At 44.1% G+C, this 14,916-nt stretch overlaps 1 protein-coding gene across 11 annotated transcripts in view; it reads left to right on the top strand.

Annotated features, from left to right (window-relative positions):
• Positions 1 to 14,916, top strand: part of LOC118369092 (ryanodine receptor 3-like) — a 168,235-nt gene that overhangs the window by 63,367 nt on the left and 89,952 nt on the right. For all 11 annotated transcript variants that reach the window (XM_052496885.1, XM_052496883.1, XM_052496880.1 and 8 more), the window contains 3 exons: positions 660 to 781; positions 10,970 to 11,150; positions 12,076 to 12,211. In XM_052496885.1, coding sequence (XP_052352845.1) covers positions 660 to 781; positions 10,970 to 11,150; positions 12,076 to 12,211 — 439 coding nt within the window. The remainder of the gene's footprint in view (positions 1 to 659; positions 782 to 10,969; positions 11,151 to 12,075; positions 12,212 to 14,916) is intronic.

Raw genomic sequence — 14,916 nt, 5'->3', positions numbered from 1 at the left:
ATATACTAGCTACTTACTTATGGAGGAGCTGCTAAAATGGAGGAACTATGAACGTCCAAACATTGGCTCAACACCCTGGACCAGAGCTAATAAAAAGCTTGTGTGTGAAGCGGCACCGGCATTCAAAACACGTCATACCATTTTGTAGTTTATAAATCCAATGTGAAACATGATAACTAACAGTGTTCTTAACTAGCCTAGAAAAAGCTGACAGGCAGACACTGCGAGGAGAAGTTTGAGTGACAGAGTGAGTGCTTTGCATAGGCGCGTTGATAGCAAAAAATAACGCTCCAAACTTAAAATAACGTTATTCACTGGTTCTCAAGATTTGAAAATAACAGTTCTGGTCTGGAACACTAGAGATCACTTTTGTTCCCGGTTCTGTTTACTTTCCTTGAAAGATTCCGTTATTTTCCCATTTTTGGTTCTATTCCCTGAACCGGTTCCAACCTCTGCTGCTAATCTGTCAACTTCTCTCTTTCTGTCTCTCCCTCCCTCTTTTCTTTCTTTTATTCTCTCTTTGCCCTCATCTTTCCTTCCTCCCTCTATTTCTCTCTTTTGCTTTCTCTCCGTCACTCTATTTCTCTCTCTCTCTCGCCACTCCCCTCCTTTGCCTACCCCCCCCTTTCCCGCTTTCTCTGTGTTCCTCCCTCCTCCAGGCCTGCCTCCACTCTGAGGGTCATATGGATGATGGGCTGACCTTGCAGCGGTGTCAGCACGAAGAGTCCCGTGCTGCTCGCATCATCCGTAACACCACCCGCCTCTTCAGTCACTTCATCAGGTACACCACCTCTAAACCACACAACTACCATTTTGGATGACGCTTATAGGTCATCCAAATGACCGTGATCACCGTAACAACCATTCGAATACTTAAAAATTATACAACGTGATTTTCTGGATTTTTGTTTTAGATTCCGTCTTTCACAGTTGAAGTATACCTATGATAAAAATTACAGACCTCTACTCGCTTTGTAAGTAGGAAAACCTGCAAAATTGGCAGTGTATCAAATACTTGTTCTCCCCACTATAAGTATTCATAACCCTGAGTCAATAGTTTGTAGAAGCTCCTTTGGCAGCGATTAGAGCTGTGAGTTGTGTTGGTTATGTCTATCTCAGCTTTGCACATATGGATTTGGGGATTGTCTCCCATTCTTCCTTGCAGAATTTCTCCAGCTCTGTTAAGTTCGATGGGGAGCAATCTTCAAGTCTTTTCACCAATTTTCAATGAGATTCAGGACTGGGGTTTGGTTGGGCCACTCAAGGACTTTCACACTCTTCTTCTGGAGCCATTCCAGCATTGCTTGGCTGTATGCTTGGGGTCATTACCCTGTTGGAACGTAAATCTTCGCCCCAGTCTAAGGTTGTTTGCACTTTGAAGCAAGTTATCATCAAGGATGTGCCTGTATTTGGCTCCATTCATTGTTCCATCTATCCTGAACAGTCTTCCAGTCCCTGCCACTAAAAAGCATCCCCATAGCATGATGCTACCACCACCATGCTTCACAGTAGGGATGGTGTTAGATGGGTTGTTAGCTGAGTTTAAAAAATTCTCATCAGACCACAGAATCTTTTGCCTTATGTTCTGAGTCTTTCATGTGCCTTTTTCTCAAGAGTGGCTTCCGTCTGGCCATTCTACCAAAAATCCCAGATTGGTGAAGTGCTGTAGAGACTGTTGTCCTTCTGGCACGTTCTCCCATCTCAGCCAAGGAACTCTGTAGTTCTGTCAAAGTAATCACTGGGTTCTTGGCACCTCTCTGACCAAGGTCCTTCTTGCCCTGTTTCTCAGTTTGGTTGGACGGCCAGCTCTAGGCAGAGTCTGGGTAGTTCCATATTTTTTCAATTTACAAATTATGGAAACCGCTGTGCTCTTGGAAACTTTCAACACTCTAGAAATGGGTTTATACCCTTCCCCAGATATATGCCTCATCACAATTCTATCTTGGAGATCCAAGGACAGGTTTTTTCCCAAGTCAAATTACAGGTCTTTAGACTTCACTGCACTGTCAACTGTGGGACCTTATATAGACAGGTGTGTTTCTTACTAAATCATGTCCAAACAATTTAATTGACCACAGGTGGACTCCAATCAAGTTGTAGTGACATCTCAAGGATGCTCAAAGGAAATTGGATGCACCTGAGCTGAATTTGGAGTGTCATAGCAAGGGGGTGTGTAAGTTCTGTATTTAATTTCAATAAATTAGCAAACATTTCTAAAAACATGTTTTCACTTTGTCATTATGGGTTATTGGGTGTAGATCGGTGACGAAAAAAATCGATTTAATCAATTTTGAATTCAGCCTGTAACACAACAAAATGTGGAGGAAGTCAAGTATGAATACTCTCTGAAAAAGAAACGCCCCCTTTTCAGGACCCGGTCTTTCAAAAATAATTCATAGAAATCCAAGAAACTTCGCAGATCTTAATTGTAAAGGGTTTAAACACGGTTTCCCATGCTAGTTCAATTAACCATAAACAATTAATGAACATGTACCTGTGGAATGGTTATTAAAACGCTAACAGCTTACAGACAGAAAAACACCAAAAAACACCAAAAGAAAGATGCCCAGGGTCCCTGCTCATCTGCGTGAATGTGCCTTAGGCATGCTGCAAGAAGGCAAGACTGCAGATGTGGCCATGGCAATACATTGCAATGTCCGTACTGTGAGACGCCTAAGACAGCGCTACAGGGAGACAGGACGGACAGCTGATTCAGTGGCAGACCACGTGTAACAACACCTGCACAAGATCGGTACATCCAAACATCACACCTGAAGGACAGGTACAGGATGGCAACAACCACTGCCCGAGTTACACCAGGAACACACAATCCTTCCATCAGTGCTCAGACTGTCCGCAATAGGCTGAGAGAGGCTGGACTGAGGGCTTGTAGGCCTGTTGTAAGGCAAATCCTCACCAGACATCACCGGCAACAACGTCGCCTATGGGCACAAACCCACCGTCGCTGGACCAGACAGGACTGGCAAAAAGTGCTTTTCACTGACTAGTCGCGGTTTTGCCTCATCGAAGGAATGAGCGTTACACCGAGGCCTTACTTAATGCAGCTGGTGGCCACACCAGATACTGACTGTTACTTTTGATTTTGACCCCTCCTTTGTTCAGGGACACATTATTCCCATGTATTATAGTTACATGTCTGTGGAACTTGTTCAGTTTATGTCTCAGTTGTTGAATCTTATGTTCATACAGATATTTACACATGTTTAGTTTGCTGAAAATAAATGCAGTTGAAAATAAGAGGACGTTTCTTTTTTGCTGTGTTTATATTTTTTCCTCTCCTCTGCTCCTGACTGCATGTGCTGCTGTTGTAGCAGGGAGGAGGGCATTGCCTAGGCAACCGAAGACTTGTTTGCTACAACACCTTCCTTGTTTCAGCAAGAAGCAACAAAGTTTCATCACATTGTGGAGTACATGTTACTATAGAGTCCATGGTTTCTGCAAAAATGTACTCACCGGCACAAATGCCTGGCCGCCTCAGTTCAAACTTTATTTGTCACATGCTTCGTAAACAACAGGTTTATACTAACGGTGAAATTGTTACTTACGGGTCATTTTCCAACAATGCTGAGTTAAAGGTAGAACATAAATAAATGTATAAATAGAAATAGTGACACAGTGAATAACAAATAACAATAACAAATACAAATAACATGGCTATGTACAGAATACGATGTGCAGAGGTACACGGTTAGTAAATGACCGATACAGATTTTTTGGGGGGTCCAGGAGGCCGATGGCCGATATTTTGGGCCGCTATTCAATATCGTTACGTTTGAACATTTTGATGACAACATTTCCCAGAGACAGCCATGTATGCATTAATGCGTACATTTTCAAATAAAACATTACATTCAACTTTGTTTTTACAAATCTAACTACATAACAACATAATACTTTTATTTGAATGGTACATCTCTTGATAAACAGGGTAAATGAAGATGGCATAGGCCTACAATACAGGTGAATGCATATTCAATAGGAGTGTGTGCATTGAGTTATTGGGCTTGTTTTGGCAGATCAGGGGAGTCTGTCACCTGTAGCACCCTCATTTGTTTGCATTCCATCTGTTACTTATATTAGCCTTCTGAGCAACACATTCTGCATGGAAGCATCACTCCAGCATGTCATGCCTGTATGGAAGGACATAATTTTGAATGGGGTGGCAGGTAGCCGAGTGGTTAGAGCGTTGGGCCAGTAACTGAAAGGTTGCTAGATTGAATCCCCAAGCTGACGAGATAAAAAATATATCATTCTGCCCCTGAACAAGGCAGTTAACCCACTGTTCCCAGGCCATCGTTTTTAAATAAGAATTTGTTCTTAACTGACTTGCCTAGTTAAATAAAGGTTAAATAACAAATATAGGCACTGCTGTTAGTATGCAAATATAAAGTACCCTCTATTCAATGCAAACTTAACGCCATGATTTGATTTGATTTGTGATCACGGATGCTTATGAAACTAGTATTTTTGTAATTTTCCGTGATTGTGAAAAATGATTATTTTCAGCTGTCAGGATGCATCTCTAAACTCAGCTGCCAGGTCAAAATTCGCTAGTGCAGCTATCTGTCAGGAAATGGGCATGTTGTAACTGGATCCTACTGCTACTATTTGGATAGAGCAAGGCTCATCACATCTCCTCACATATCTCTCCATGGCTCATATCTACTGCTACTATTTGGATAGAGCAAGGCTCCTCACATCTCCTCACATATCTCTCCATGGCTCATATCTACTGCTACTATTTGGATAGAGCAAGGCTCCTCACATCTCCTCACATATCTCTCCATGGCTCATATCTAGTGCTACTGTTTACTGGTACTATGAGAACTAGCTCAATGACAATGACATTTGCCACCAAGCCATAAATGTGCATAGTATCTGACAAGGAGAGCGAGGGTAGGAGAAAATATGAAACTAACATGCATGTTGTGTCTGAATGTTTCAAATCTGCCCATACAGCGCCTTCAGAAAGTATTTACAGCCTTTGACTTTTTCCACATTTGTTGTGTTACAGCCTAAATTTAAAATGGAATTAATTGAGATTGTTTTGTCACTGGCCTAAACACAATACCCCAAAATGTCAAAGTGGAATGTTTTTTGAAATGTTTACAAGTGAATAAAAAATGCAAAGCTGAACTGTCTTGAGTCAATAAGTATTCAACCCCTTTGTTATGTCTAGCCTTTATACGTTCAGGAATGAAAATGTGCTTAACAAGTCACATTATAAATGGCATGGAATCTCTCTGTGCAATAATAGTGTTTAACATGATTTTTGAATGACTACCTCATCTCTGTACCCCACACATACAATTATTTACTAGGTCTCTTAATCCAGCGGTGAATTTCAAACACAGATTCAACCACAACTACCAGGGAGGTTTTCCAATGCATTGCAAAGAAGGGCACCTTTTGGTAGACGTTGAATATCACTCTGAGCATGAAGTTAATAATTACACTTTAGATGGTGAACCAATAAGCCCAGTCATTACAAAGATACAGGCGTCCTTCCTAACTCCGTTGCCGGAGACAAAGTAAACTGCTCAGGGATTTCATCATGAGGCCAACGGTGACATTTAAACAGTTAGTTTTCTCCTATCACAGCCATTAAACTCTAAGGGTCGATCAACAACATTGTAGTTACTCCACAATACTAACCTAATTGACACAGGGAAAAGAAGGAAGCCTGCACAGAATAAAAATATCCCAAAACATGCGTCCTGTTTGCAACAAGGCACTAAATTAATACTGTAAAATGTGGCAACGGAATTACATTTTGTCCTGAATGAAGTGTTATGTTTGAGGCAAAACCAATACAACACATTATTGATTACCACGCTATATTTTCAAGCATAGGGGTGGCTGCATCATGTTATGCGTATGCATCTAATCTATAAGGACTGGGGAGTTTTTCAGGATAAAAATAACTGGAATGGCGCTAAGCACAGACAAAATCCTAGAGGAGAAGCATTATTATTAGTGAATTAACTAAACTAATATTTCCAACAGTAATTCAATTTTTGTCACTGTCAATTCATCTATTTCTTAATACTGCAGTTTCCCAGCTAGACGTTCCTCTACATTGTGTAGAGCTCGTGGTTCAGGCGGTGAGTGGCGGCTCACATAGCAGCCGAGGGACTATCAGCAAAGCAGATAGGGAAGGGCCAAAAGACTGGAAGGTCAAATATAGGCCCCATTTATCGGCTCGGCAGATTATCAGTTGTTCTCTAATGTAAGTAAGGGTGAAGTCTCCAGCTCTCTGATCACTACTTTCTCTTTCTGTCTCCTTCTCCTCCAACCCTACCCATTCAGCCCTGTGGTGTATATTCTACAATAAGGATTTGCTGGAGTCCAAGTCAAACCAAGATTCCTTATTTCTGAGCTCAGAGAGAATACCAGAGTTACACAGCGCAGGGTAGACGGTCTGAGTTCCAAAGAATTGGGTGATAAGCACATATCTTTATAGTTTCCTGTTCTTGAGCGGAACTTTATCTATACAAGGACGCAGGTGCAAGTTGGTTTGCAACAGGATGATACTCCCAAGAACAGGAGATTATAAAAGGACAGTTTCACAAGGTTAGTCACATACTCAGTTATGTGGACATGTACAATAAAAATGTCCCATTACAGCCCCTACCCAAATGCTCATGTGCCGTCGCAATCTTCGCTCTCTCTCTCTCTCTCCCACTACTCTCCCTTCTGCTAAATCCCTTTCTCTCATCTCCTGATTCTACCTTTTCAACCCTGCTCTCCTGTCTTTCCGCATCCTATGACTCGCACTGTCCCCTTACCTCCCGGCCGGCTCGGTCCTCCCCTCCTGATCCATGGCTGAGTGACTCATTGCGGCAGAACAGGGCTGTCGGAAGCTGACAAAAATGGAGGAAAACTAAACCTCCGGAGGACCTATCTTCCTTTCACTCCCTCATTTTCTTACTCTATCTGCTGCTAAAGCCACTTTCTATCACTCTAAATGTCAGGCTTCTGCCTCTAAGCTTAGGAACTGTTTTCCGCCTACTCCTCCCTCCTCCAGCTCTAGGGATGACTTTGTCAATCACTTTGAAAAGAAGGTTGACGACACCCGCTCCTCATTCAGCCTATTGAGTTCACTGGTCCCACTCACACATAACTACCCTACGCCTTGACCTCTTTCTCCCCTCTCTCCTGTGACTAGTGTGGTCTGGCCACCCAACAATCTACCCGCTGCACCCCATCCCCTCCTCCCTTCTCCAGACCATCTCTGGAGACATTCTCCCATTCCTCACTTCCCTCATCAACTCATCCCTGATCACAGTCTGCGTCACATCTGACTTCAAAATGGCCAGAGTCTTTCCCCACATCAAGATACCAACACTCGTCCCCTCTGATGTCAAGAACTACAGACCGTAATCCCTTCATTGTTTTCTTTCCAAAACACTTGAGCATGCTGTTTCTGACCAACTCGCTCGCTATTTCTTTACAGAACAATCTTCTTGACCCTTACCAGACAGGCTTCAAGTTGGGTCACTCAACCGAGACTGGTCGATTCTGTGTCACTGAGGCTCTCCACACTGCCAAAGTTGACTTTTTCTCCTCTGTTGTCATCCTCCTAGATTAGTCCGCTGCCTTTGACCCCGTGAACCATCAGATCCTCCTCTCCTCTCCACTCTCTCAATGCCGGGTGTCTCAGACTCTGCACACTCTTGGATTGCATCCTACCTGGCAGGACGCTCCTACCAGTTACATGGAGAGGATCTGTGTCTGTACCATGTACTCTCACTACTGGTGTCCTCCAGTGCTCGGATCTAGACCCTCTCCTTTTCTCTTTACACCAAGCCACTTAGCTGCTTCAGATCCACACATAGTCTCTCCTATCATTGCTATGCACATGACACTCAATTAATTTTCTCTTTCCCTCCTCCCTCCTTCTGACACCCAATTTGTGATACGCATCTCTGCGTGCCTGGTAGATATCTCAGCTTGGATGTCAGCCTTCCATCTCAAGCTCAACCTTGACAAAACAGAGCTTGTCTTTCTCCCAGGGAAGGCCTGCCTGCTCCAAGACCTCACCATCACGGTTGACAACTTCACAATGTCCTTGTGCAAGGAACCTTTTTTATTTTTTATTTATTATTTATTAAAATTTTACCCCCTTTCGTGGTATCCAATTGTTAGTAATTACTATCTTGTCTCATCGCTATAACTTCCGTACGGGCTCGGGAGAGACGAAGGTCGAAAGCAATGCGTCCTCCGAAACACAACCCAACCAAGCCGCACTGCTTCTTAACACAGCGCGCATCCAACCCGGAAGCCAGCCGCACCAATGTGTCGGAGGAAACACCATGCACCTGGCGACCTTGGTTAGCGTGTACTGCGCCCGGCCCGCCACAGAAGTCGCTGGTGCACAAAGGATATCCCTACCGGCCAAACCCTCCCTAACCTGGACGACGCTTGGCCAATTGTGCGTCGCCCCACGGACCTCTCGGTCGTGGGCCGGCTGCGACAGAGCCTGGGTGCGAACCCAGAGTCTCTGGTGGCACAGCTGCCGCTGCGATGCAGTGCCCTCGACCACTGCGCCACCCGGGAGTCCCGTGCAAAGAACCTTGGTGTGACCCTGGACAACACCATATCGTTCTCTGCAAACATCAAAGCAGTGACTCGCTCCAGCAGGTTCATGCTCTACAACATATGTACCTCACACAGGAAGTGGTGCAGGTCCTAATCCAGGCACTTGTCATCTCCTGTCTGGACTACTTCAACTCGCTGTTGGTTGGGCTCCCCGCTTGTGCAATCAAATTCCTGCATTCCGTTTGGTGTTCAACCTTCCCAAGTTCTCCCATGTCAACCCGCTCGTCCGCACACTCCACTGGTTTCCAGTCGAAGTTCCCATCTACTACAAGACCATGGTGCTTACCTACGGAGCAGCAAGACGAACTGCCCCTCCCTACCTTCAGCCTCTGCTCTAACCTTACACCCCAACCTGAGCCACCTCTGGTCTTTTGGCCCTCGCAACCCTTCGAGAGGGCAGCTCCCGCTCAGCCCAGTCAAAGGTCTTCTCTGCCCCACCCCCCTTACTAGCACTCACTTTGCGAATAGCTACTTTGAGGCAATTTGTACTTACTATGACTGAGATACGGGGTTGACCCACCTGAATCTGAGAATTTGGATCAGAGCGTCTGCTAAATTACAAAAATGTAAATTGAAATGTAAAGTGACAAGGCAACAGGATAGATAATAGACTGAGCTGTAGCAGCAGCATGTGTGTGTCTGTTGCATCAGTGTGTGTGTGTGTGTGTGTGTGTGTGTGTGTGTGTGTGTGTGTGTGTGTGTGTGTGTGTGTGTGTGTGTGTGTGTGTGTGTGTGTGTGTGTGTGTGTGTGTGTGTGTGTGTGTTAGGGTGTAAGTATATGTGAGTGTGTGGGTAGAGTCCAGTGTGTGTGTTAGGGTGTAAGTATATGTGAGTGTGTGGGTAGAGTCCAGTGTGTGTGTTAGGGTGTAAGTATATGTGAGTGTGTGGGTAGAGTCCAGTGTGTGTGCTTAGAGTCAGTGCAAGAGATTCAATAAAAAAGGGTCAATGCAGGTAGTCAATGTAGCCATTTGATGAGCTATTTAGCCGTCTTGTTGAGAGGTCTTGTGCCTTGGGGGTAGAAGTAGGTTCAAGTCTTCACTGATAAACGGTTATTTTATTTTCATGACAGTCTTCATGCATATCCATCGGTTATACGGTAATTGTGCCAGCCCTACAAAAGTATAACACCTACTTGACTGTAGTGTAATAAGCATGCTGTCTGGGTGTAAAGCCCTGTAGACTGTGAATGCACAGCAGCATTTGAGCTTTTGGCCTGTGAGCAGTGGGCTGCACAGCCCACAAAAAGCACACTGCCTGCCTGGCTCAGTGACCCAGTCATCCGTGGCCAAACAGGACAATAAACTCATCAAGCCATAAGGCCACTTACGGCTAGTCATGAATGAGAATGCTATGGAGTGAATAAATGTTCAAAGCCTCCTCATCTGCCACTATTAAACTGGCCTGTGACTGTGAATCAAACACATACCCCCCTCCGTGACGTCAGTTGGTCAAATATTGCTGACTGGCTTTCACCACTGTCCAGACCTAGACTGCCGCCTGTGAGCTGTACCTCTCCCCCCCCCCCTCTCCCCTCCTCAGCCCCCATCTGTGTGACAGAGCAGGGGCTCATTTTAGGTCACACGCGGAAATAACATTTCAGCATGGATGAACCTCAAGGCACAAATTATGTTCCTATGACAGTCACTGCTTGAGTCATATTCTAATACTGGAGTTCGGTGTTGTTATGAAACCTTATGATTATCATATAATGATGTCATGATATAAAGAACCTGCTGTCATACACTGAGTGCACAAAGCAGTATGAACATGACAGACTGACCAAGTGAATCCATGTGAAAATTGTTGTCCCTTATTGATGTCACTTATTTAAATCCACTTCAATCAGTGTAGATGAAGGGAAGGAGACAGGTTAAAGGAGGATTTTTAAGCCTTGAGATAATTGAGACATGGATTGTGTATGTGATTCATTCAGAGGGTGAATGGGCGAGACAAAAGATTTAAGTGCCTTTGAACTGGGTATGATAGTAGGTGCCGGTTTGTGTCAAGAACTGCAACGCTGCTGGGTTTGTCACGCTCAACAGTTCCCCATGTGTTTGACGAATGGTCCACCACCCAAAGGACATCCAGCCAACTTGACACAACTGTAAGAGGCATTGGAATCAACATGGGCCACCATCCCTGTGGAATGCTTGTAACGTCCATGCCCTGATGAATTTAGGCTGTACTGAGGGCAAAAGGGGGTGCAACTCAATATTAGGAATGTGTTCCTAATGTTTGATATGCTCAGTGTATATTCCCTTGTTTTGATGCTGAAAAATCTACTTTTGCAAAATGGAGTACTTTCAAAGTTTCCTGTGGTGAAGATAACCCTTCTTCCCTGTTCCAGAGACCTGGACTGTCTGGGGGGAAAGAACCGTGCATCAGTAGCCCTGCCCATCGAGGAGGTCCTCCAGACCCTCAATGACCTCATCGCCTACTTCCAGGTGCCTAATGCTGAGCTGGAGCACGAGGAGAAACAGATCATGCTGCGCTCTCTCAAGAACCGACAGAACCTCTTCAAACAGGAAGTGAGTTCATCCACACATGAAGTGCCGCGTCGCAATCCTGCCTGACGGTTGCTTGGCAGCAGAGGACAATAAAAGTCCAAAGTCAGGGGTTTCAATTGTGATTAAGGCAATTTTAGTAAGTGGTCATTGCAGGAGCCGGGCTTAAATGCAGTGTTGCCAAGACACGCTGTTTTTAAAGGCTAAATCAATGGATTCTTGGTACAGTATTTCAATGCCATATTGTATTTCAGAGCATTGCTTTTCAACTGTCAGCAGTTTTGTTCCGAGTTTTTCTGTGGTGACAACAATGGCGTGGAGCCTTTTGATAAGCCTCTCGGCCCAAAATTGTTCTCATCAATGATAAAATGTCAGCTGACTTCCCTTGTGCCTGTGATGTTAAATACACAACGTCAACTTCTCTCCTTAACGGAAACAAAAGCTGTTGCTGTGGATTTAAATTTCCCGAGTTGTTCACTTTGTCTCCAAGCAATAATTTAACATAACAGGAATTGATGTAAAATAGCTGTGTGCAGTGTTTAAGTAATGTTTACATAATTGGTATAACCATACACAATACTGTTTCTGGCATACACCGATCCTGCCCTTGGAATGCTTCAATAACCCATCTATATCCCAGCCTACACACTTCTCCATAATTGTATTAATATCCCCAAATTGCTCTTTTCCATCCCGCTCTCCCATACGATACAGTTGTAAGGTCAATTCTTTTTTTTTTTTTTTTGACAGCTGATAGGCTTTTCATGGAGTTATAAATCACCTGCAATTTTTCTTTCTCACAGCTGGGCATGCTGCTTAGCATACCTGATCGCTATTACCATCCTAGATTAATCATCCAGGCATGAAGGCATGGGAGAGACTAGGAGCAGGTTAATTGAGGACACATGATGATGATGTCAGAGTAATGATGGGTGTGTCTTTGTTTCAGGGCATGCTGACTCTGGTGTCCTGCTGCATCGACCGTCTCAACGTGTACAACAGTGCAGCCCACTTTGGGGAGTGTGCCGGGGCAGAGGCTGGGGCTTCCTGGAAGGACATCCTCAACCTGCTTTATGAGCTGCTAGGTGAGAGAGACAATAGAAGAGTATATCCTCCAAAGAGTATTTTAGTCATCACACCAATATAGTTACAATCACAGTAAAATCGTTAAACACAACAGTGGACAAAGACAGGACAACCTTTCTGCTCCTTGCTTGTCACACACACACACACACACACACACACACACACACACACACACACACACACACACACACACACACACACACACACACACACACACACACACACACACACACACACACACACACACACACACACACACACACACACACACACACACACACACACACTTCACAGTAATCAATCATTGTTGCCTGCAACGAAAGCCCTGGTGTTCTCTGAGTCCCAGTACTGCTCTTACCAACCACAGGCCTGCGTCTCACTGCTGCCGTGGGATTATTTGTCTCAGCTGAGCTGGCATTTACAGAGCTGTTTATGGTCCTCTAGGTACTCTAGGGTGGTGTTTCCCCATCTTACACACCTGTCTGTGAGGATGACTCAGTTAGGGCAGGCACAATTACTGTATAACTGTGTAACCGACAGGTATGGTTGAAGACCGTCATGAAAATAAAATAACAGTCATAACCGTAAAAAAAATATGACATACAGTACTAGGCAAAAGTTTAGACAAACCTACTCATTCAAGGGTTTTTAGTTATTTTTTACTATTTTCTACATTGAAAACTTCAAAACTATGAAATCATGGAATCATGTATTAACCAAAAGAGTGGTGAACAAATCAAAATATATTTTATATTTGAGATTCTTCAAATAGCCACCCTTTGCAATGACAGCTTTGCACATTCCTGGCATTCTCTCAACCAGCTTCACCTGGAATGTTTTTCCAACAGTCTTGAAGAGGTTCCCACATATGCTGAGCACTTGTTGGCTGCTTTTCCTTCACTCTGCGGTTCGACTCATCCCAAACCATCTCAATTTGGTTGAGGTCAGGGGATTGTTGAGGCCAGGTAATCTGATGCAGCACTCCATCACTCTCCTTCTTTTTAAAATAGCCCTTACACAGCCTGGAAGTGTGTTGGGTCATTGTCCTGTTGAAAAACAAATGATAGTCCCATTAAGCCCAATCCAGCTGGGATGGCGTATTGCTGCAGAATGATGTGGTAGCCATGCTGGTTAAATGTGCCTTGAATTCGAAATAAATTACTGACAGTGTCACCAGCAAAGTACCCCCACACCATCACACCACCTCCTCCATGCTTTACGTTGGAAAATACACATGCGGAAATCATCTGTTCACCCACACCACGTCTCACAAAGACACAGCCGTTGGATCCAAGAATCTCCAATTTGGACTCCAGACCAAAGGACAAATTTCCACTGGTATAATGTCCATTGCTCGTGTTTCTTGGCCCAAGCAAGTCTCTTCTGTCACATATGCTCTCTCTCCGGTGCTCTAGGTCATCATGCTACCGAGCCTCAGCTGGATTGACACGTTCCTGCACCTTAGCAGAGGTGACCGGTCCGCTCCTGATCCCTGAGATCGTTATCCTGGTCGGCGTCCTACGGCTGGAACCGCACATTGGGGAGGGGGTACTGTCACGTGTGCTCCCTCTCCGGCCTCTAGATCACCAGGCTGCTCGTTAGGGCACACACCTGTCACCAGCATTACACTCAACTGGACTCCATCACCTTCCCTTTATATGTCACTCCCTTTGGTTTCTTCCTCAGTCGTCATTGTTCCTGTTTCATGTCTGTGCGCTGTTTGTGTTTCTTTTTTTCTTTTCTTTTATGTATTCACTCCCTGAACTTGCTTCCCGACTCTCAGCGTACATTGTTATATCTTCTTCTTTTTGGTATCCTTTAGTAGTGGTTTCTTTGCAGCAATTTGACCATGAAGGCCTGATTCACAGTTAATTTTGAGATTTGTCTGTTACTTGAACTCTGAAGCATTTGGGCTACAATTTCTAAGGCTGGTAACCCTAATGAACTTTTCCTCTGCAGCAGAGGTAACTCTGGGTCTTCCATTCCTGTAGCGGTCCTCATGAGAGACAGTTTCATCAATAGCACTTGATGGTTTTTGCAACTGCACTTGTTCTTGAATTTCCCATATTGACTGACCTTCATGTCTTAAAGTAATGATGGACTGTCATTTATCTTTCCTTATTTGAGCTGTTCTTGCCATAATATGGACTTGGTATTTTACCAAATAGGGACATCTTCTGTATACGACCCCTACCTTGTCACAACACAACCGATTGGCTCAAACGCATTAAAAAGGAAAGAACTTCCACAAATTAACTTTTAACAAGGCACACCTGTTAATTGAAATGCTTTCCAGGTGACTACCTCATGAAGCTAGTTGAGAGAACGCCAAGAGTGTGAAAAGCTGTCATCAAGGCAAAGGGTGGCTATTTGCAGAATATATTTTGATTTGTTCAACATTATTTTTTGGTTACTACATGATTCCATATGTGTTATTTCATAGTTTTGATGTCTTCACTTTTATTCTACAATGTAAAAATAAAGAAAAACCCTTGAATGAGTAGTTGTTCTAAAACTTTTAACTGGTGGTGTATGTATGTATGTATGTATATACTGTGTGTGTGTGGAACGAACAGCTGACTGAAGAAGGGACGGCCGGGCATTCGTGCGGTTGAGTCCGTTTCTGAGGTAACATGGACTCTTAACAACGTGATGAAACTTTTTGCTCCTTGTTGAAACAAACAAGGTGTAATAGCAAATGAGT

Source organism: Oncorhynchus keta, chromosome 35, assembly GCF_023373465.1.
Source record: "Oncorhynchus keta strain PuntledgeMale-10-30-2019 chromosome 35, Oket_V2, whole genome shotgun sequence".
Classification (NCBI taxonomy): Eukaryota; Metazoa; Chordata; class Actinopteri; order Salmoniformes; family Salmonidae; genus Oncorhynchus; species Oncorhynchus keta.
This window is presented reverse-complemented; position numbering and strand designations above follow the sequence as displayed.